This window comes from Hyperolius riggenbachi, chromosome 2 (genome assembly GCF_040937935.1).
Source record: "Hyperolius riggenbachi isolate aHypRig1 chromosome 2, aHypRig1.pri, whole genome shotgun sequence".
Classification (NCBI taxonomy): domain Eukaryota; kingdom Metazoa; phylum Chordata; class Amphibia; order Anura; family Hyperoliidae; genus Hyperolius; species Hyperolius riggenbachi.
The window spans coordinates 490,364,738-490,388,739 of NC_090647.1; the positions used below are offsets into that span (position 1 = coordinate 490,364,738).

Consider the following 24,002-nt stretch of genomic DNA (forward strand, 5'->3'; position numbering starts at 1 on the left):
GAGCGTGGTGGCTTGCTCAAGTGTGGATCTTCCTAATATCTACTAAATGTTGAGAGTCTCTTTTTTCATGACTCACTCCCAATAATACTAAAATATATGAGCTGCCTAGGTAAAGCAGTCCTTTCACCTTGCTGATAAGAACTAATTAGACACTTTTATTTTCAGCAACTATATGTGGAATAAAGATTTTTCACTGTGTGCTGTGCTAGAGTTTGGGTCCTTTTTAAGAATTGTTTGCTGTTTAGCTGATAGCCTTGGACTATACTACCAATATATGTTTAAAGGATAACTGTAATGAGAGTGACGGCTCACCCCGAATGATGGCTCACTCTGCTGCCGCTAGAATTCCGTCAGTGATAAATACTATTCCCCCTCCTAGTAGCAACTCGAAGGGAGAAGTAATTTGGGGTCAGTTGTTAGCTAAAAGCCCAAATTACCCTTGCGCGGGGTGTGCACTATAGCATTAGTGCTCTGGCGCTCACGTCTGGCACCAGGCTCCAAAACAATCTGTTTCATGGAATTCCCCCCTGCCCCCAAGTATTCTGGGAGACCGGGTATATTTTGTACCGGCTTCAGAACTCTCATTCTCATTCTGAGAGACCAGGTATATCTTGTACTGGCTTCAGTACTAGCGCATGGTAATCACAGGGTGATTGTAGTAGGGGTGGATGAACACCCTGTAGAAAAAGTCACAGGAGACAAAAAACGGGAGCCCAGTAGTGCAAAATGTCAATGACCACAATAAAAGAAAATAAATTAAAAGCACTACTCACAAAGGGAGGTTGCTTGGGGCAACCAACCACAGGAAGCAGGTGGAGACAATAAACCCGACTCCACTCGGGGTGGTCCTAGCCAGAACCGGAAGGATGGTCGCTCTCTTAGTGGAAAAAAGGGGACAGAGTCCACTGTGGGGACTCCACTGGTGGTCTGCCACCTCCCCTCGGACAGGATGTGTTCGGGGGTATACTTAGCACGTAAAAGGGAAAGAGGCGCCCTGATGTAATAAAAGCATCTAAAATCAGCTTAAAATCGAAAAGTGATATGAGGTAGCTTACCTCAATGACGAAACCTCTGTAGTTAATACAAGGGATTTTTATTAGCACAGGCAACGCGTTTCGCGGGTTTCAGCCCGCTTCATCAGGCCAGTAAAAGTGCCAAATAGAAAAGATCATCTAGCATAGGAAGCTCCCTATGCTAGATGATCTTTTCTATTTGGCACTTTTACTGGCCTGATGAAGCGGGCTGAAACCCGCGAAACGCGTTGCCTGTGCTAATAAAAATCCCTTGTATTAACTACAGAGGTTTCGTCATTGAGGTAAGCTACCTCATATCACTTTTCGATTTTAAGCTGATTTTAGATGCTTTTATTACATCAGGGCGCCTCTTTCCCTTTTACGTGCTAATCACAGGGTGGGTTACTGAAGCGCAAGAGTGACGCAAACAGCGCAAACCATGGAACTGCACGGCAAGAGTGGTTGAAATCTAGGCCCTGGCAGGAATAACAGGAAGTAAACAGGGCCTAGATTTCAACTACCTGTGTACGGAAGGGAATAAAGTGGTCTGAAAGTCAGCATTTCTACTTTGCTTTAAAAGATTTCTCACAGCTTGAAAGCTACTATCCCAGAAAAAAATTCTAGCAGAACATCACTGAAATGGTTAAACAAAGCACTTTCTCCTGCTATTCAGCTTCAAATCTGCATCCAAACCGGACATAACAGTATCTGTTTTATTTGTTAAACACACATGTATCAACACTGGAATGTAAACAAACACTCACACACACTTTCTCTGCTTCAGGCACGCACAGAGTTCAGAATAGCTCATTAGAAGATTTTAATATGTAATAAAAAGCAGTTATAATAGAAAAATAATAAAATGCAATGTCAGCTTTCAGGGTAAGAAAAACGACACTTTGGAAATTTGTAATTTGTAAACAGACAATATTACGTGTGCACATTTGATAACTGTATGAGTAATAAAAAGTAGGAAAACACATTTTTATTGAATTTTATGTCAGAGCTTCAGACCACTTTAGAGTAATGTTTTTTTACCAAAACTTGGTTCCCCTTCCTGAGCTGCTGGTGATCTTGTTGTGCTAAAGAAGGACATTTTGCATTGTGTTCTAAACCCTCATTCTGAACATTAAACAAGCCTTCCCGCCAGGCTGTGTCAGGATAATCATACCTGTCGTTGCATTAATGGCCAATTTCCCTTCAGCACTGTGCAGAGAGGAAAGCTGTGACGCTCTGCCCCGCTCCTCCGAATAGATTTCCACTTGTCTGGGATATAAATCTCTGTCCGCTCTTCAACAGCTCATTTCCAGCCAGTTGTGGAGCAGGTGAGAGGCTGGCTGAACGCACAGGCGCCTTTCACACAATCTTTTCCGCGCGACCCTTGAGGGAAGGAAGATTGAGCGCTTGTATTTTCCCGCCTGTCATGGTTGATTTCAGCTCAGGCTGTGGAAGAGGAAAGGTAAACGGAATCATTTGCTGGGAGCTAGTCTGTAACTAATAACTCTGGGATGTGATCCATCACAGGCACGCGAGCCCACGTAATGGATTTTAAAGCCCAGCTTCATGCATGGCCTGGAGGGATATCGGGTTAGCCTGCTGCCCTCTGCCCTACACTGATTTCTAGTTTAAGTGTTAGCGTACTTATGCTTAAAGGAGAACTGTAGTGAGAGGTATATGGAGGCTGCCATATTTATATCCTTTTAAGCAATACCAGTCGCCTGGCTGTCCTGCTGATCTGTTTGGCTGAAGTATTGGCTGAATCACACCAAAAACAAACATGTAGCTAATCTTGTCATATCTGTCAAAATTGTCAGAAAAACCTGATCTGCTGCATGCATGTTCAGGGTCTATGGCTGAAAGTATTAAAGGCAGAGGATCAGCATGATAGCCAGGTAACTGGTATAGCTTAAATGGAAATAAATATGGCAGCCTCCATACACCTCTCTCTACAGTTCTCCTTTAAACTGTGCTCCAACAAAGCAGCCTACATTATCAGACTGATCTATATTCCACTGATTTTTCTGTCCAAAGAATTGTCCTACATCGTCGATTCTACATACATTACACTGACTTACCTGTCTCCTATGCTCACACTAACCTTTCCTTGCCTTTTGCCTAACACTCCCCTCCTAGTGCCTAGCATTAACCCCCTTCCAATGCCTAACACTAACCATCTCTCCTAGTATCTAACACTAAGATCCTCCTCCTAGTGCCTAACACTAAAGTTCCGTCTTAGTGCCTAATACTAACACCCTTCTCCCAGACCTAGTGCCTAACACTATCCTTCCCTCGTAGTGCCTAATACTAACACCCTTCTCCTAGTGCCAAACACTAACCTTCCCTCTTAGTGCTTAACACTACCACCGCCCCCCCATGCCTAACACTACCCCCCCCCCCCCAGTACCTATCACTAAACCACCTCCTAATGCCTAATACTAACTTAACACTTCTAGTGCCTAACACTAACCTAACCTCTTTTGCCTATGCATGTTGGCTGGCTTGACCCGTAGGCTGAAGTGATGGCGCTCAGGCTCCCACTTTTTAAAGGACACCCGAGGTGAAAATATACTAATGAAATAAGCAATTATATATAGCCTCCTTCTCCTAAAAAAATGACTTTTTAAGATATTCCATAGTTATATTTTATATTTAAATCTACTTTTTAAGTTTTTATTGTTTTTGCTAACTGACACATTCATTTAAGTATGCCGGAGCTAAAATCTATGAAATATTGACCATTTGTATCTCTTTCCTGCTCTCAAAAACCATTTTCTGCTAGGAAAGTGTTTTATAGTTGTAATTTCTTATCAGTGAGGGTCACACTATAGTCTGACCCAGTCCTGACTCCGACAGGATCTACCACGTACATACCTGATATTTAACTCTTTCAGGCAGAGAAAGAAAAAAAGGAACACAGCATAGTTATCTGTGTGCTAGGCACTGTACATACCCATGTCTATCTCATCATGTCATATGTCACCTCGGGTATCCTTTAATCCTTATTATAGTAAATTTACATAGGCACATGGTAACATATATTACTATGACACAGTAAAATGCAGTAAATTATTCAGAGTATACACTTTTACTGAAATGTCCCTGGTTTCAATATCAGAAACACTTTCTATATCTATATATCGCTGTAAATTGGTATATAGCCCACCATTCCAGTGATGCTTATCATAGGATGTTTAGCTATGCGGAATTCTCATCCCAGAGCATTTTGGGAGACCAGACATTATTTTCATTGGCTTCAGAATCCTCAGAAACAAACATTCCGTAGAGCTGCACCTGCCAGGACTAAAGATGTTGCAACTTGTGATAAATTTCATAAGGGAAATCATGGTGAGAAAAGATTTTACAATGAGCAAACACTGCCTAAATAATAATTAAATTAGTATTGTAAAAAAAAAAGCAAATGTATTTGTTACGTTATTTTCACTAGAGTTCCTCTTTAGTTCACAATGCCCAATGATTTGTACATTGCCCATCTGTAATTTTTTTTCACTTAAACAAATTGATAGTACTTGGTTGGCTGGCTCCTGTAGCCTCTCTTCCTGTTAAAGCTGTACTGGCTCCTCCCTCATCCTGTCATCATCCACATGAGGTAGTCAGGGTGGACCTGTGAGGATGCAACAGCCAGTCTCCCCTGTGAGATCACATTATCCAGTCCACCTCCTCCCTCTGCTGGTTAGATGTTAAAGAGTACCTCCGGTAAAAACAGACAGAGCCTGTCATGGCAGGATGTGTCTTAATGATGGGGGATGGGGGGGGGGGGGTGTCAGCATTAAATACATACCTGTTCATATATCATCCCTTCAGGCAGGTGATCGCTCCACCCCCTCAATATTGTGGCCACAGCAATTTAAATCTTCCACATGGAAAGACCTAAATCTGGGTCTCAGCAGCCGGTGAGTGGAAAACTACCAGCTGTGGTGGAAGCTTTACTCAGTTTCTTGAAGCAGTTTGTGATGATGCAATAAGGAAGAAGACATTTTTATGATGAACTTTATAGTGGTGTTATAGTGGATTTTATTGGCTGCTACAGGCAACAGTAGAGGATAATATGGTACATGCGGTGCATCCGCCTAGGTGTTCAGTATTTTTATGATATAATGAAGGTGGCGATCTAACCAAGAGTGTATTGTACAACACAGTAGCCTGTGTATGCGCAGCCTTCTAATTGTGGAAGTATTTGTTTTTCTCCCTCTGTTCTAGATGTTTTTAGCTGCCGATTGTTGGTGCTTTAGTGTCCAGTAATGCTTGTTTCACTACCTGCTTTGCCAAATCAACCAAATCCCTGCCTGATAATGTAATAATGACATTGGGGCTGGACTTGGTAGACATGGCTGCAGGAGGTTGATGCATATGAAACAGAATGACACCTTTATTCAAACTCAAATAATTTCATCTTGTCATATATACCAGATGGATGCTTAAAGTCATTGGGAATCTATTAAAAAATCAGCCAGATACTTACCTAAGGAGAGGGAACGCTCTGGGTCCTATAGAGCCTTCCAGTTCCTTTCCTGGTCCCCGTTGCAGCGCTGGCTCCCCCGTAGCAGTATTCGGCCAATATGGTCAAACATTGCTCTCTCCGCTGCTGAAGGAGGCTTCGGAAGTCTTTGGGAGCCCGAGAGTTCCTGAAGACGGGCCTCTCCATACTGCGCATGCGTGAGCACCCTCACTCGTGCATGCGCAGTATGGAGCCATCTGTCTTCAGGAGGCCTGGGACTAGGATAAAAACCGTTCATTGTTTTTGCTTACTGTTTATTTTAGAATGATTAGTCAGTGTCCTAAGTTGTAATAAAGTTATGGCTGCACTCTGGCTGTGTCTGTATTAAAAATAACTTAAGGGCTAGAGTAGTACGCCTGCGCTGCCCGGCGGAGCGCGTCCTAGATTGCGCTCCTGTTGCCGGGCTCTCTGCGCATGAGCGTGACATCGTTCATGAAGTCACGCACATGCGCAGAAAGTGCCCGGCAACAGGAGCGCGATCTAGGACGTGCTCCGCCGGGCAGCGCATGCATACTACTCCGGATCATAGCGACCCGGAAGTAGTAGAAGGCCCACTGATGCAGAGATGTTCGCCGGTGAACGGTTCGGGAACCGTTCGCGACATCTCTAGTGATGAGCACATATTTCGCATAGTCGTAATTTCACATCAAAAATCGCAATTACGATGCAAAATTGTAAAATATTTAATTAAAGAGGCAGTTTAGTGAAAATTATTATTTACCATTAATCACATATCAGTTATATAAAATAAAGAGCATTTGTTTCTCCATAGACCTTGTGTTAAAAAAAAAAGTAGATGATATCACTTAATTCTGCTTTCCAGAGAGCTGAGCTCCTTAATTACCATACTATGTGACGGACTTCACTGATACCAGGCACTGCAGCTGACGGCTGACTCACACACTACAGAGAGCCATGCTGTTCTCTGTAACTAGCTAAGTAAATAAACAAACAGGCTGCTACCTATATAACTAATTAGCAGCCTGCTTTATCTATTTACTTACCTAGTTACATGTGAGAACAGCAGCTCTCTGTAGTGTGTGTGTCAGCATTATAAATCAGCTGGAATGTGTGCTATCAGTGAAGTCCGTCCGCCCCGTCGCATAGTATGCTAATTAAGCAGCTCAGCTCTCTGGAAAGCAGAATTAAGTGATATCATTTTTTTAACACAAGGTCCATGAAGAAACATATGCTCTTTATTTTAAATAACTGATATGTGATTAATGGTAAATAATAATTTTCACCAAACTGCCCCTTTAATTTCAACTGTAATTATAATCAGGAACCATATTCTCGCATTTTTCATGTAATATTGTGCCAACTTTAACGGATAATAGCGATCATCGTACATGCTATTGTCATCAAAATTGCTTCCTATGTTAAAGGGACTCAGAGCTCAACTAAAGGAACCATTTTATACATACCTGGAGCTTCCTCCAGCTCCATACACTTGGATCACTCCCACGCCGCCATCCTCCACTGCCTGCAGCTCCGGTACCAGAGCAAGAAAGACACAGCAAATAACAATGATCAGAACGCCAAGAAAAATAACAAACTTCCGTCAGTCGGGGCCAGTCTACGCAGGAGAAGTGCGCCTGCTGGAGAGATACGCAAATAGCGCACTTCTCCGGTGTAGACTGTCCGGCTGTCACTCTCCGAGATGAGCACAATGATTAGGGATCAGTGAATAATGGCGCACAGTGCCTATGCATAGAAATGGCGCCGCATTAAAAAGATACACTTATCGCTATTTATCGTTAGTACTGCATAATAATGGCGCACAGGGAAAAAAAGAAGAAAAACGGCACACACTAACGTTATTTATCAATAGTGGCACACACTAACGTTATTTATCAATAGTGGCACACACTAACGTTATTTATCAATAGCGCCCTACATAAGCCAAACTGCAGAAGTTATTTAACTGCAAAACGATGAATGGATTTAATGTAACACTGTCAAGGTTAAGGTTAGGCACCACCAGGGGGGTCTTAGGGTTAGGCACCACCAGGGTGGTGGTTAGGGTTAGGCACCACCAGGGGGTGGTTAGGGTTAGGCACCACCAGGGGGTTGGTTAGGGTTAGGCACCACCAGGGGGTGGTTAGGGTTAGGCACCACCAGGGGGGTGGTTAGGGTTAGGCACCACCAGGGGGGTGGTTAGGGTTAGGCACCACCAGGGGGTGATTAGGGTTAGGCACCATCAGGGGGGTCTTAGGGTTAGGCACCACCAGGGGGTCTTAGGGTTAGGCACCACCAGGGGGGTGGTTAGGGTTAGGCACCACCATGGGGGTGTTTAGGGTTAGGCACCACCAGGGGGGTCTTAGGGTTAGGCACCACCAGGGGGGTCTTAGGGTTAGGCACCACCAGGGGGGTGGTTAGGGTTAGGCACCACCAGGGGGGTCTTAGGGTTAGGCCCCACCAGGGGGGTCTTAGGGTTAGGCACCACCAGGGGGTCTTAGGGTTAGGCACCACCAGGGGGGTCTTAGGGTTAGGCACCACCAGGGGGTGGTTAGGGTTAGGCACCACCAGGGGGGTCTTAGGGTTAGGCACCACCAGGGGGTGGTTAGGGTTAGGCACCACCAGGGGGTGGTTAGGGTTAGGCACCACCAGGGGGGGTTTAGGGATAGGTACAGAGAGGGTTCTGTGTGTTAACGCTAAATAACAATAAGGCTTTAATGTTAAATAACAATAAGGCTTTAACGTTAAATAACAATAAGGCTTTAACGTTAAATAGCGATAAGCGGCAAACGGATTAGCGGCAACACTGTGCGCCATTATTCGCAGGGGCCATTTTCAGATGGAAGTCAATGATTATGCATCTGAATCTCTGTACCTGTGCCATGCATGTCTATGGGGATTCGGCCACGTCGTCCAGAATTATGAAGCAGAGGCAGTGCTTCCGATTTTTTTTCTGCAAACGTATTCGGAAGCAGCCTATTGATTTCAATAGACTGAGATTCCGGGCCTGTATTCATGTGTGTGAAATCGGCACAAACAACCCTAGTGGAAACGGGGGCTTTATTATCCAAAATGACTCCTGTCAGTAAGGTGAAAACGAGCTATAGATGCAAAGTGGTTACACAACATACAATATTTTGGCTAGAGCTGCCCTTCAACGCTGACTCCAATCACTTCCTTCTGTCTCTGCCTTATCTTGTCATTTTCTTCCTCATTTCTGTGTTGCCTTTGTTGATGGAACCAGCAGAGTTTTGTTTAGTGTTGTGAGAATGTTGTTCTGCTTTGTGATGGTATCTGGTAATGAGCCGCCTGTCACTCCACCAGCTCGGCTGACATTTGTAGCTGTTTTTCTTCACGCTGTTACCTCGTTATCATTCTGAAAAGGTTCTAGTCAAGTGAGTCTGTTGTTTTAAAGACATATCTCCAAAGTTTTTGCCATGGGAAATAAGGGCTCCTATAACCTCGTACACAAGCCTTACTCGGCTGAGGCCGGCGATAACAACCGCATCACTGTAACGATTGTGGAATTATCTCCATGGTCAACGCACAAGATGAGCGCTGACACTGCGGAAGTCCTCCACAAGCGTATAAAACGAAGAACCCAGATTTGGTGCAATGCACCTGTAGAGAGAAAGTGAGCACAGAGACAGAATGTATGTGTGTCCACCAATCTAGTCGCCACCCGGCGACAGTGAACACACAACAGCGGAAACCAAGTGGGAACGCAATCGCAAGAGTGGCGATTGCCAATAATGACACAAGACCGAGTAAGACAGAGCACAAGTGTAGCAAGAAAGACACAGCAAATAACAATGATCAGAACGCCGAGGAAAATAACAAACGCACTCGCTAAGCGCGGTCGCCACACGAAAAGCGAAACAGCGACAAAGAACGCTAATGGCGCGGTCTCCGCACGAAAAGCTTAACAGAGACAAAGCACGCCAAACCTAACTAACCAATGTAACACGAAAACGAATAGAGAACGCGAACGCTTGCTAAACGGTTACCTCACCGAGCCTACAGCAAGCGTTCGTTCCAGACAAGACAGACAGAAGGAGTAGCCAGTAGCAACCGCAGCTCTGGCCTACACTCCCAGACAGAGTACAGAAGGAGCCACTACCGCTAGGGCGGATGCGATCCAGACAGACAGATGGAGCAACCAGTAGCAACCGCAGCTCTGGCTTACACTCCCAGACAGAGTACAGAAGGAACCACCGTCACTACCGCTAGGGCGGATGCGATCCAGACAGACAGATGGAGCAACCAGTAGCAACCACTGCTCTGGCTTGCACCCCTAAGACAGAGTACAGAAGGAACCACCGCCACTAACGCTAGGGCGAATGCGATACCAACAGACAGAACGATTTCCTGTCGACTGCCGCTGTCGACAAGACAATCGCAACAGATAGACAGTGCACTCCCAAGGAATTACTCTAAGATAATCTTAACAGACAATTAGCAAAGGCTGAGACTCCAGGTAAGTTAGCAGGAACAAACCTCTATGACCAGCAGGGAATTCTGGGAGGAAATGGCATTTATACTGCAAGCCATCAAAGGAAGCAGCTAAGCAATTTGCATGACAAATGGATGCAAATTCCTCACCAGCAGAGCAATTCTGAAACTTGCAGAGTGAAGACAGGTCTCTTTTCCAGAGACCTGCAGCACTCAGACCTAAAAAATGGTCAAACAGCTGTCTGCCTATGCAGACAGGAGCGCGGATCATTACAATCACCTAACAGTTAGGAGAGTGTACAGCAGCCGACGACCCCTAACTCGCGAAATGATGCAATAGGCACATAGTAGCTACTCGTCCATGAGTCCCTGTCTCGTCGGAGCTCTGATCCTTTGGGAAACCCACACGACTGGCCACAGCGTGGAGGGGTCCAAGGTGTTATTTACCACCAGAGGGAGACGGATGTGTACACCATTTGGTGTGATAAGCTGTGATTTCACTTTGATCTTGTAAGTGCAATTTATCTTTTATGAAATTATATTAAAAAGTGAATGCACCAAAAGAGCGCTCCTTTCTGCTTTGCTTTTTGTTAAAATAACCCGCGAAATAGGCTGATCTACTCAACCCCAGCCATGCCGATCCCATTGTTCATACTCCTCCCCCGCCAGGTGCATGACGTCATGCACACGCGGCTCGACGTCATTCCTCCTCCCCCCCCTCGCATAGCAACACAGCGTGGCGGCAGCTACATAGCTGACGCATGTGTGCAGCCCCGCCCAGTGATGTCACCTAAGGGGATCATCTCCTGACTCCCAACGGCTGACATCAGTTGGAAATGTGTACGCTGTCTAGCCTTAGACTTGCTGACTTTGATGGATGAGCAGAATTTCTTGAGCAACTCTAGACTTCATGGATGGAGTGAATGTACAGCATACATAGTACCACGGCAACAACTGGGTGTGGCCAAAAGATTGTGAGAGGGACTACATATGGGGCATTATATGTATATGTATATAAATGTAATCCTAGGTTGCATCCTGTAGGCACTGTATTAATATTTTCTTTGGCAAAGCTTAACTGCATTACGAGCGAGCATCACTGCTCCACATGCCACACTTTATAAAGGGTTTTTTGTTATTTTAATATGTGTAGGGTGGATGAAAAATGTGGAATCAGTTGACAGAGCAGTAAATTAAAGATTTGTCACTCAGACTGAAGAATGTGGTTTTCATTATAGAGAAAAAAAACTAAATAAGGTTAATTAGAAATTACATAAAGACACCTGTGGCATAAGCTTACAACCATAAACTGTTATTAAGCAATGAAATTACAGAATCACTGGCTCATTTCAGAACACTGGGGGTGCTTGCTTGCTGCACGTCAGAATCTGTAAGGACCCATTCACAGTACAAAACGCAAAGCACACAAGGAAGGGAGCAATCATTTTCTCTGCGTGCGTGCGTGCGTGCGCTTTCATTTTTAGATTGATTGCAAAGTCCCATTGAAAGGGGCGGAATGGCATCACACCAAAAATGCTTCAAAGAATTACATCACGCTAGTGGGATTGTTGCACAGTGGATTACAGTACCAAATAGCATTCTGCATGTGTTTGTCGAAGGTCGGGTTGAAACGAATCCAGTGTGAGAAGGGGCGAAAATTGCACTAGAACTGCATCAATCTTGTGACACCCAACAATGACAGTAAACTTTATGCCACCTTTATCCCCTATAGTTTTAGTGTTCATAAGGTGCTTTATTGATAAGCAATCAAATACAGTAATAAAGACAACAGTACAAAAATAGAAATAGGTCTCAAACAGATATGTTACAGTTAACATCAGATGTTAAGAACATCAAACATTAGGGTTAGGGGTGCAGAGTTGTGGGCTATATTTTTAGACAGGTATCAACGGATGTACCATAAGGCACCGTAGGCGCGTGCCTACAGGCGCCTGATGATGGAATGGCGGCTCACTCCCCTCCCCAAGCGCCTCCCTCCCTCCTTCCCTATGCAGAGTCTGAATGCAACTCAGACTGTGTGCGCAGCCTGGGAGTACTGATTGATGGGAAATTAAGCTTCAGGAATCAAATCTCAGCTGTTGTGAAACATTCCTTCTTTCACCTAAGGAATATTGCAAGGATTAAACACCTAATTCCTTCAGAGGATCTTCCAACCCTAGTTCATGCCTTCGTCACATCAAGGTTAGACTACTGCAACGTCCTCTACACAGGCCTGCATAAGAAAGACTTACGCCGCCTGCAATTAGTACAGAATGCCGCCGCAAGGCTGTTAACGAGCCAACCCCGCCATTGCCACATAACACCAACCCTGAGCTCACTCCACTGGCTACCGATAAAATGGAGAATTCTGTTTAAGATTGGCTTACTGACATTCAAATCCTTGCACAATCTGGGCCCTGGATACCTGAAGGACTTGTTGCAACTACATCACACCCCCCACAATCTTAGATCAAAAGGACGTAACACCTTGGTCACCCCCAGAGTCCACCTCAAAACCTTTGGAGACAGAGCCTTTTGTCATGCTGCCCCTACACTTTGGAACTCCCTGCCACACCCAATCAGGACAGCCCCATCCCTGGAAGCATTTAAGTCTAAACTGAAAACCTACCTTTTCAGTCGGGCATTCATGAACATCTGACTATCTCCTCTGTAACACAACCCAGCCTGAAACCCTGTATTAATCTGAGACACAGCTATGCGCTTTGAGTCCTATGGGAGAAAAGCGCTTTACAAATGTTATTGTATTGTTATTGTATTGAATGAGAGTGTAAAAGTTATTACTAACCCTTCTCTTTGCATTCCACTGCCAAGATCTCCCTTCAGTCAGGGGCACCACTAGCTACTTAATACTGAGGGTACTTCTTCTGGCTACATAATACTAAGGGGCGCCTGTAGCTACCTAACGACGGGCAAGGGAAGTAAGGGAGAAGTGACAGCTGGACCATCCAGCACAATTGAAGTGCAGTTTGCCAGCTGTGTGTAGGTCCATGGAGGTCGAAGTCTAAGATTCCAGGACATCTATGCCTATAGGCTCCTGTGATGTTAGTCCAGGCCTGGATATCAGTATGGAATACTTTTTGAGATGAGAAAGAAAGACACTTTAAGACACACCCCTGCCACACCTCTAATCATGCCTCCACCACACCCCTTGCTACACGCAGCACTAAAGATGCAAAAGATGTAATTTTAGAATTCAAACCACACTGGTCTTTTCTATTATTACCAGCTTTTCTTCATATTAAAATGTGAAATTAAGAAATATATCAATTTAAAGGATGGGAATAAAGTTTGGAGCCAAACAAACACATTTTTAAGTAGAAAAATACATGTATTTAATCTGTACTTGAATCCTAAAAGAGGGACAAATGAAGGAGAAAGCGGGACAGAATGATTTGGTTTCCAAAGAGGGACTGTCCCTACTCCGACAAAGGGACAGTTGGGAGCTATAGTGCATAGTATATAAAACTCTGGTATTTATACGATCATAGGTCATTTTTTGTCATTTTTTTTAAAAAAAAGCATCAAATTGTGAATCTTGTTGTTTCCATTGTGATGCAATATACGGTTTAGCAGAGGACACTATGTGCTGGGTTACTTTGTGAACAGCAAGTTTCATTGGATCAGGTTTGTATTCATCCTCTATTGTTTAAAATTAAAGGGATACTGTAGGGGTGTCGGGGGAAAATGAGTTGAACTTACCCGGGGTTTCTAATCGTCCCCCGCAGACCTCCTGTGTTGGCGCAGCCACTCACCGATGCTCCGGCCCTGCCTCCGTTTCACTTCTGGAATTTCAGACTTTAAAGTCTGAAAACCACTGTGCCTGCGTTGCCATGTCCTCAATCCCGCTGATGTCACCAGGAGCGTACTGCGCAGGTCCAGGATTGGTCTGTGTCTGCGCAGTACGTCCCTGGCGACATCAGTGGGATCGAGGACATGGCAACACGGGCGCAGTGGTTTTCAGACTTTAAAGTCAGAAATTCCAGAAGTGAACTGGGGGCGGGGCCGGAGCATCGTGAGTGGCTGCGCAGGCACAGGATGTCTACGGGGGACCGTTAGAAGCCCCGGGTAAGTTCAACTCATTTTCCCCTGACCCCCCTACAGTATCCCTTTAAGCATTGCTACTGTACATAATCCCCACACATTGTATTTGCCTATTTGTCCTATCTATTAAAACATTTACGTTATATTCCTAGTACAATGTATGGCACCAATATATTATTTGGAAATAAAGGTGTATTTTTTCTGTTTTGTGTTTTTTTTGTTTTTTTGTTTTTTTTTTTGTTTTTGCTTCTTCATTGTACCCTGCCAATAATTACAAGACTTTATTTGAAAAAAATAACAGTAATATAACCTATTGACATACATATTAAAAAGTATGAGTCCCTAAGATAATTATTTATGCTTTTTTTTAATCTGTCACTTTTTCTCAACAAGTGTTTCTGTTTAGTAACTATAAGGGAGGGGGGTTTAGAAGGGGTTAATAACTATAGTAAAAGGAAAAAAACATTATGGATTTTAATTGTACTTTTTGGCCATAATAATGATGTACACTAACCTGGGTTACTAGGCAGAGGTTGATCATATTCTTATACTACTTTTTACTTTCATTCTTATGATTGAACATGATTGGAGTCATGTTCTTTCATATACAGGCACTTTGATTGGTTCAGGGAACACATGTTCCCATTCACAAATCTCCCACGTGTAATTCCTGCCGTGAACGAGCTGCGGGCGTGTGCGCTCCCACCACTGACTGACAGGACACGCCTGTACGTCCTGTTTGCTATAGCGGGGCTCAAATTGGATACATAGAAACATCCAGTTTAAGTAACAAATTAACTGACTTCTCCAAATTGGACCACAACTAGGGTAGGATCATCAGTCTATGAGATCACAAACCACCCTGAGGAGGTTAGCGGTATGAACCATTCAGCGTTCTCTATATAGCGGTGTGGAAAATATTAGTAATAATCATTTAAGCTGTAAATAAAACGCATCTAGTTATTTATTTATTGACGTTTTGTTTCCATCCTTATTCCAGATGACCAGAAAAAAGTGGAGGAGGATTTTGACATTGACATGGGTGCCCCAGAGACAGAACGAGCGGCTGTAGCAATACAGTCCCAGTTCAGAAAATTCCAGAAGAAGAAGCAGACCACGGACTCCTAGTACCTACCTCTCGCCACCAGGGGACATAGAATGATTTATCAGGAAATTACCAATATCTAGGCTGCATGTACAAAGGTTGTATTTATAGTCTATTAGACATTAACGACTGCGCACCTCACTGCGGTTATTATAACGGTTATCTCAGTTCCATCTGTAACCTTCTATTTTATGTGATGTTATAATAAAACAAGATGAGATGGGATACGGGGTGTCTGCTCAGAGTGTTTTTATACAATCACAACAGCACACGGCACAAACACGAGCAATTTCATCTGGAGATCTGAAAAATAATGAACAATCAGGAGCAATTCCATCTGAAGACCTGACAAACAATAAACAATCGAAAGCCATCTTTAGTGAAAATGCACGTCAGGCTGATCAGTAGTAGCTTCAGAGATACACAGAACATCATTGAAAAATTAAATGTTGTCTCACTGCCTTCGCTTAAAGGAACACTATCAATTAAAACAGCTTTTTTTTAATGCTATATTACGATACACATTAACACTAGTGATAGAGGAACTTTATTTATTCACACAGTTCTCTCGCTCTTTCTCCCTGCTTTAAAATCATCCTTCATTCCTCACAAATATACATTACTGTATCTCAGCATGCAGGAGAGTCTGGGGAGGAGGCTGATCTTCAGGATTTGTACTCTTTACCGCCCAAGGCCACTGTCACCAGCCGCCCCCTTCAGTATAGGTAGCGAGAAGATGACCCATCTCCCCTTCCCTTCAGTATAGGTAGCTAGATGACCCCCCCCCAGTATAGGTAGCCAGATGACTCCTCCCCCTTTCCCTCCAGTATAGATTGCCAGGTGACCTCTCCCCCTTCCCTCTAGTATAGGTAGCCTGAAGACTCCCCAGTATAGGTAGCCTGATGACCTCTTCCCCCCTTGCCTCCAGTATAGGTAGCCAGCTCACCTTCACTCTGCAGCAGCCATCAGTGTCACTCATTTCTCCAATCGTCTCCAATACAGAAGCTTCCTTTCCCTCTCCAATGCTGCCCAAGTCCATAGCCACCGGCCACAATGCAAACGGGCACAGAGAGGAAGGTGGCTTCTGCACAGGCATCTAGCAGCAGAGTACCACGGTCAGGCGTTAGCCTGATCTTTGTGCATTACAGCATTTGCAAGCTTACAAATGCTGCACCAATTTAGCGTGCTGCTTTGGTGCCCTTGCTCCTGTGGTGCCATGGGCCATGGCCTAGGTGGCCTTGGCCTAAATCCGGCCCTGCTGATCTTAAGATGTAACAAGTAGCCTGTTGCTGTAATCTCACTAATATTATAAATGGGAAAGTTTGGATGTTTGTTACTCAATCACGCAACATTGGCTGAACGGATTTGAATGAAATTTGGCACACACATAGTACATTACCTGGAATAACCTATAGGATACTTCCCCATAGCCAAAAAGTGGGTGGAGACAAATACAAATTTCACTGGGAAAATGTAAACTGCAGCCATTCTTACACTGTTAATGGCAGGGTTCTCAAACTTTGCACAGTTAGTCACTGTGTGACTGGAATTAACATTCAGAAAAGTGGGTGGAGCCTACAAAAGCCCATCAAAATTCACCTATTGATTTTCACGGGAATATTTAATTGCTGCCATATTTGCACTGTTAATGGCTCAAGTCTCAAACCTGGTACAGTTGGTTATTAAGTGACTGGGGTTCAAATTCAGAAAAGGGGGTGGAGCTACAGCCAATCAGATTTTGATGCCAAAGACCGCAAAGCTCACAAACGAGGTAATTGAGTAATTGTGTGTTAGGGTTAGAAAAAGTGGGCGAAGCCAACACCAGCCAAATACATATCCGAGCAACGCCAGGCCATCAGCTAGTATGAAATATATAGCAAGGGACTCCACAGGAAGATGATAAAGGTTTGCTGTGCATGCCACTTGAGCTGCTCCTTGATAGAGAAACTGTGCAAGATCTGTTAGGAAAGAGGAGTGCTCTAGAGTGTATGAAATCCAACATTTAATGAATAAAAATGGTAATGCACCTACAGAAAAGAAGTATACACTCGCATTTAGATAATATCCTGCACAGAGTAGGACCCACCCACGTTACCGCAAACCCGGAAGTCCAGGACATCAGGACATCACCGCTGCTGGCCACAGCGCTGTGAGAGGGAATACTGCATCGTTGGGACCGGCAACACACCGCCAAAATACTATCTAAATGCAAGTGTATACTTCTTTGCTGTAGGTTCATTACCATTTTTATTCATTAAACGTTGGATTTCATACACTATAGAGTGCTCCTCTTTCCTAACAGATGTTGCTGTAATATAACTAGCAGTCAGGGAGATATGTATACACCACTGCTAACTGACTGGCCACTTGTGATGTTACACTCCTGTCTGCATCTAGTGTAACTTCCTAGGCTCCATGCTGGGATTGAGGGACACTGATAAACACCATGATAATGCCTTTGTAAATAGTCAGAGAAATGAAGAGAATAAACACACATTGCTGGAAACTTGACCCCTTACCACCACCTGAATAAGATTCTTTTAGCAAGGTGATTAATAAACTATACACTGAGGTGTTGATAGCAATTTTTAATTGATAGCGTTCCTTCATCGTCTCTCTTGGAATGTGGTGCTGGCGACACTGACAGGTGAGTTGTACATGCCCTACTCTGCACCACTCTGCATGTGGGTGGGGTAGGCAACCATATACTGGGGGCACTGGCATATCTGGCTATGTATACTGGGGGAGGCTACCTAATGCTGGGGGGCACATCTGATTTTCTATACTGGGGGGGGGGGGGGGGGCGGAGGCTATCTGACACTGGAGGCACTTCTGGCTATTTATACCAGGGGGACTACCCAACACTGGAGGGTACATCTGGCTGTCTATACTAGGGGGAGACCAAGTTGTACTGTGGAGCACTGGTATCTCTGGCTATCTATTCTGGGGGAGGCTACCTACCACTGGGGGTAGCATCTGGCTATTTATACTAGGAGGGCTACTTGACACTGGAGGGCACATCTGGCTTTCAATGCTAGGGGGGGCTACCTAACACTGTAGGGCACATCTGGCTATCTATACTAGGGGAGACCAACTTATACTGTGGGGCTCTGGCTATCTAATGTGGGGAAGGCTACCTACCACTGGGAGGGACATCTGACTATTTATACTAGGAGGGCTACCTAGCACAGGGGCATATCTGGCTATACTGGGTGGGGCTACATAATATTTTGGGGCACTGGCAAATATAACTATGTATACATCGGGGGGATAGCTAACACTGGGTGGGGGGGGGGGAGGGGAATCTCGCTATCTATACTAGGGAGGGAAGCTACCTAACATTGGGATCATGTCTGGCTATCTATACTGGTGAGGGGACTACCTAACACTGGGGGGCACATCTGACTATCTATACTAGGGATGGAGGCTATCTGACATTGGATTTCATAAAGGTAGCCACACATTGATTTTTCAAGCAGAAGTTAACTTTCTTTTATAATTTTTATTTCACTTTTTTTTAATAAAAAAAAATGAAAGAACTCCCAAGAACGTTTAGGGCCTGTTTCCACTACACGCCGATTGGATGCAGAATGGATGCAGAAAAACTGACTCCAATGAATGCCTATGGGCCTGTTTCCACTGAACGCGATTTTTCTGATGCAGATTTTCCCATAGGCATGCATTGGAGTCCGTTTTTCTGCATTCAATCTGCGTGTAATGGAAACAGGCCCTTAGGCTACTTTCACACATGGGGCTTAATTCACTAAACCGTGCTAACTCATAGCACAGCCATGCTAGCATCTGCACGCGCATTTGCGATTTTTGCATATTTTCATTCGCGATTGCATGCAGAAATTCGCAATTGCATGCAAGTAGCAGCGAGTGCAGTGATTGGCCCAATGACGGAACCCTGGTCCTGCCCATGAGGCCATCGGCCCCAGTAGAAACACAAGTTATCATACTTTTTCCCCTTACTGCAGCTAGGGCTTACTTTCGGGGTAGGGCTTATATTTTGAGCGTGCTTGAAATTCCTGCTAGGGCTTACTTTCAGGAGATGTCTTAATTTCAGGGAAAGAGGGTATCAGGCCCTGCTGCAATCCTGAGAATGCTTAGGGTCAAGCAGGTGTTCAGAGGTCTGGCTTGCAGGTGGAGCCAGATTTTCTCCTGCCACGGGCCCCATTCTGCTTTTATTCATATCTGCTCCTAATTAATTTAGGACAGTTAAGGTGGCCGTACATCAGGCAACTTGGCGGACGACCAACCATCCGATTGGATTATCAGATGAAAATAGGTGCTGCCAAGATCTTGTCCGATCGACAATGCAGCCAATTTTGGGCCGATATTGGTCGCATGTATCGATCGGACATGCTGCAAGGTGTAGGGCCTACATGCGCAATCGGGTGCATGTCGGTAATGGCATGCGATATCAGGAAGAGCGAAGGAACGCAATGGAACCCCTGCCACTGTCCTCCCTAGTGTAATACTTGCCCCCCCCCCCCCCCCCCTGTTGCCCCATGCGGTATACTTTACCTGTAGATGTCCGCCGCTGGCTCACATACACGCGCCCCACCTCCTTGCCAGGTTATACCTGGGCGCGTGTTGTCAAAAAATTGCATTTGCACTTCTTTTGATGGATTTATGTATAAATAGGTCCATTATTTCAGATTCAGCTCTGCATCAATTCTGAATAAGAAATGTGTGGCTTTGAAAGATTGCTTTTTTTAGACTGCTGAAATATGTAAATAAATGGCTCACCTATCCTCATTCCAAGAGAGACAAAGGATGTCACGCCAAATGTTCATGCTTTATTCACCCGAATTAGTGTCAATAGAAGAAGGAGTTGAATGCAAAAAAACAGGTTCTATGGCTTATGGTAACAGGTCAGCAGTTTAGCTCCTGAAGCACTGTAATATAGTAAATTGCAGTAAATTATTCAGGATATCCAGCTTTAGGGTAACTTTCCTGGTTTCAGCATCAGAAAAAACACTTTCTATAGTATATATATCGCTGTATATTAATGTGTTGCCCCGCCCACACAGTGATGCTTAGCCTAGGCTGTTTAGCTATGCGGAATTCATCTCCTGGAGCACTATGGGAGAGCAGACATTATTTTCACTGGCTTTGGAACTCCCAGAGACAAATATTCCACAGAGCTGCGACTAACAGGACTAAAATTGTTGCCAACGGTAATAAATAACTGTATGAATTTAACGAGTAAGTTAAATTGAGGTGAAGAAAGATTTTACAATGGGCAAATACCGACTAACTTATTTTTAAATGAATATTGAAAAAAAAAACAATTTTATTTGTTACGTTAGTTTCACAATAGTCAATTTTTCAAGTCAACCTTTATTGAAGAACACTAAATATTTATGTAGCAAATTCCCCTCACAAAGACAATTTCACGTCTTTTTTTGTACTTATGTTTGCACATCTCATGCTGCTTTCATGAGATGAAAAGCTATTCTTTTTTTTTACTGTTGAGTCTGTTTTTAAAAAGCTCCCTCTGCTTAAAATTTATATAACCTTCTAGTGCAAACACAGTCCTCTCAAGGGAGTTCTGAGGCAGGGAGAACATATTAGTGCCCGTGGAGCAAGTGTGAAATGTCACAAACTCTGCAGGTAGGTCATTTTCAGATTTTCCCATAGACAAGATGGCAGCACCCATGACACAAAGAGCGGGTGTCTAGAATACCTGCAGAAGGGCTCGGAAACCTTTATGGTGTAGTATGTCAGTGATATATGGTGATGAAAGATAATACAACAGTACTCACAAACCCGGGTTGCAGAATGACTACCATGGTAAGTAGCTTGCATACGGTGGGTCCAGCCACCCGATGGAATAGATGGATCCTGAAATCCTTTGATTGCTTGCCAGAAAAAGGCATACCATGAACCAGAAGGGTCTACATAAAAAGGGCCAGCAACTAGGGGATCATGAAGATATCAGGGAGGGGTGGAGTTGTCCCGAAAAATATGAAAAAAAAAAATTACAAACAGTTTAAAGGGTAAGAAGCACTTACACTTAGGAAAACACCAGATTATGCATTTTGCTGGCAACAACCTGCTTCTTCAGGTCAATAACAGTTTCAGCATGGCCGCCACACCCACCTCCCCTACTAGGTCAGTTTTTTGGGAGAGTGACAGGCAGCCTATGCCTCACCTTCCTCCAAAAGGCTGTGCCATGTCCTAAGATCATAAGGGGGGAATCCCTAGAATGTTCTGGTTGTGAGACTTTCTAAAACAAAACAAAAAAAATATTTATTGGCAAAGCTATAAAATGACAGTATACATTAGATATACCCAAGTTACAGTAGGTCACAAAACATGAGCATAAAGCCAGGTAATAAACAACAAGGAAGACAGTTAAATCAGGAGAGTATACAATGGTAGAGTTCATAAGACATATTCAAGGTGACTTTTGCAGCAATCCAAAATATAAGACATTCTTCTATAACATTGCAACAGGCAATAATAACACTCAACAATTGTGGTGGAATGAAAGGGTAAACTTTGCCATGGGAGCAGAAGAGTACAGTAATCTGCAACAGCAGACTGTCCTGCATTATTGATTAATTACTCTGATCAGAATAAATAATCAATGGCTACTAATGACAGGCAACTTCTGAAGCACTAAACACATCCTGACACCTCTCCCTGCTAATGTCCCAGCTGCAGCACAGCACTTATTCTCTTTACTCACCCTACTGCTCTGCACATTCACTCACTGCAGGCTGTGTGTAGAGAGCAAGGAAACACATTGCCCCGGGACAGGAAGGGGGAGGGGTGCTACATCTAGTGCAGGAAGTAGTACAGTCCCTTGCATTGCCTGCTGCTATTTTCCCTAATGTAGCCCAAACTACGAGAAAAGGTCCCAGGTGGAAGAACAGAGTAGTTAACCACTTAACGACCACCTAACGCCGATAGGCGTCGGCGGGTCGTTAGTGGTATAGCATGGAAACGGCCGTTCGAGCGGCCTTTCCATGCTAGTTCACGGAGACTGTCTCCGTGAACAGTGTGCGAGCCGCCGATCGCGGCTCGCACGCATAATGTAAACATGCGGAGAAGAAATCCAGCAGCGCCGTGACGTAGATCGGCGATCCCCGGCCTCTGATTGGCCGGGGATCGCCGGCATCTGATAGGCAGGAGCCTATCCTATCAGGCGCAGGACGGACTTCCGTCCTGCGCATTACTACTGAAGAGGGAGGTAAGCGGAGGGAGGGCGGAAATGGCTGCGGAGGGGGGCTTTGAGGAGCCCCCCCCCCGCTACTCCGTAATAGCCGGCGGCGATCAGACCCCCCCAGCAGGACATCCCCCTAGTGGGGAAAAAAGGGGGGGAAGTCTGATCGCCCGGCCACAATCCTGATCGGTGCTGCGGGCTGTAGAGCCCACGCAGCGCCGATCATTAGAAAAAACCCTGGTCCTTAAGTGGTTAAGCACCACAGCAGCACCCCTAGCCATGGCTGCACCCAGGGCTGTGAGCACCTGCAGCCTTGTGGTATGTACGTCACTGAGTCCAATCAAATACAATAGCCAATGATAATAATTGGCTGTACACGCATGAGTGCAGCACGAGCACGCTGCACAAGTCCTCTGTACGACTGCGCAGGCATGGCTGTACACACGTGAGTGCAGAAGGGCACACTCGTTCACCAGTGCTCTGTACTACTGTGCAGGCATGGCTGTACATGCGAGTGCAGCACGGGCACGCTCGTTCAGGAGTGCTCTGTACTAGTACTACTGCACAGATATGGCTGTACACGCGTGAGTGCAGCATTCAGGAGTGCTCTGTACTACTGTGCAGGCATGGCTGTACACGCGTGAGTGCAGCATGGGTATGCTCATTCAGGAGTGCTTTGTACTACTGTGCAGGCGTGGCTGTACACGCGTGAGTGCAGAACAGGCAAGATGGTTCATGAGTGCTCTGTGCCACTGCGCAGGCATGGCTGTACACGTGTGAGTGCAGAACAGGCACGCTCGTTCACCAGCCCTCTGTACCACTGCACAGGAATGGCAGTACACGCATCAGTGCAGAGCGGACACACTCGTGCACGAAGAGGAGCGCAGCCAGGCGCGAACTTCCAGAGGGTCCTGGGCAGCGGCAGTGGTCTGGAGGGGGACAGGGGTGCCTCTTCAGAATCCAGAGGCTTCCCTCCTTTTAGCTAAGGATCTCATGTTGTTTATTTTACTCCACCTTGGGTTCTCTTTAAATACTGCTGGTTTCAGAGTTTCCTGAATAAGCCCAGAAGGTAAGTGTCTTTTACCACGTGACCCACACTATACAGCTTTGGTAACATTATACCTCTTATTGCCAGTGGGGTGAAATAACGATGTGTTGTTTTCTGCTGTTGATCTTAGAAGCATAAAAGCGTCCCCAGTCCCCTCACTCTCTTCCTTCAACTCTCTCTCCCACTTCATCTGTCTCTCTCTCTGTCTATACCACACCTCTGTTTTTCTGTTTGTTCTCTCTCCCTCCCTCCCTCTGTCTTATTGCTGCTTTCTCTCTCAACTTCCACTTTTCCCTCCTCCCATCAACTCCCCACTGCCTCTTCTTATTTTTCATGTATCTTCTCACACTTTTTTTTTTATTCTCACCCACCACTACCACCACCCCACCCCTCCACGTTATGACTTTCTTGCTCTTCCTGCCTTAACTCCCACCCCTTCTACTTCACTCCCTCTCGGCTTCCTTCTTTTAATCCTCTTTTTACCTCCTCTTTCTCTATCTTCTTTACCTCCTTCTCTTTTCAGTGTACCACCTGTCTTATTCCACTGTCTATAAATGATGATTCCCCCCCCTGCCCCCACCCCCCTCCTCTCTCTCTCTTCATTGCCTGTAGGTCGTTTATTGAATATTTTTTCCTCCTTGTCTCTTACCCTTTTGTTTTCTCTTCCC

The 24,002-nt window shown here is 44.9% G+C and overlaps 1 protein-coding gene across 2 annotated transcripts in view; it reads left to right on the forward strand.

Annotated features, from left to right (window-relative positions):
- The window catches only part of PCP4 (Purkinje cell protein 4), a 132,345-nt gene extending 117,014 nt beyond the window's left edge, over positions 1–15,331 (forward strand). For both annotated transcript variants that reach the window (XM_068266032.1, XM_068266033.1), the window contains exon 3: positions 15,002–15,331. In XM_068266032.1, coding sequence (XP_068122133.1) covers positions 15,002–15,129 — 128 coding nt within the window. In that variant the 3' untranslated portion in view covers positions 15,130–15,331. The remainder of the gene's footprint in view (positions 1–15,001) is intronic.
- The last annotated feature ends 8,671 nt before the right edge of the window (positions 15,332–24,002 follow it).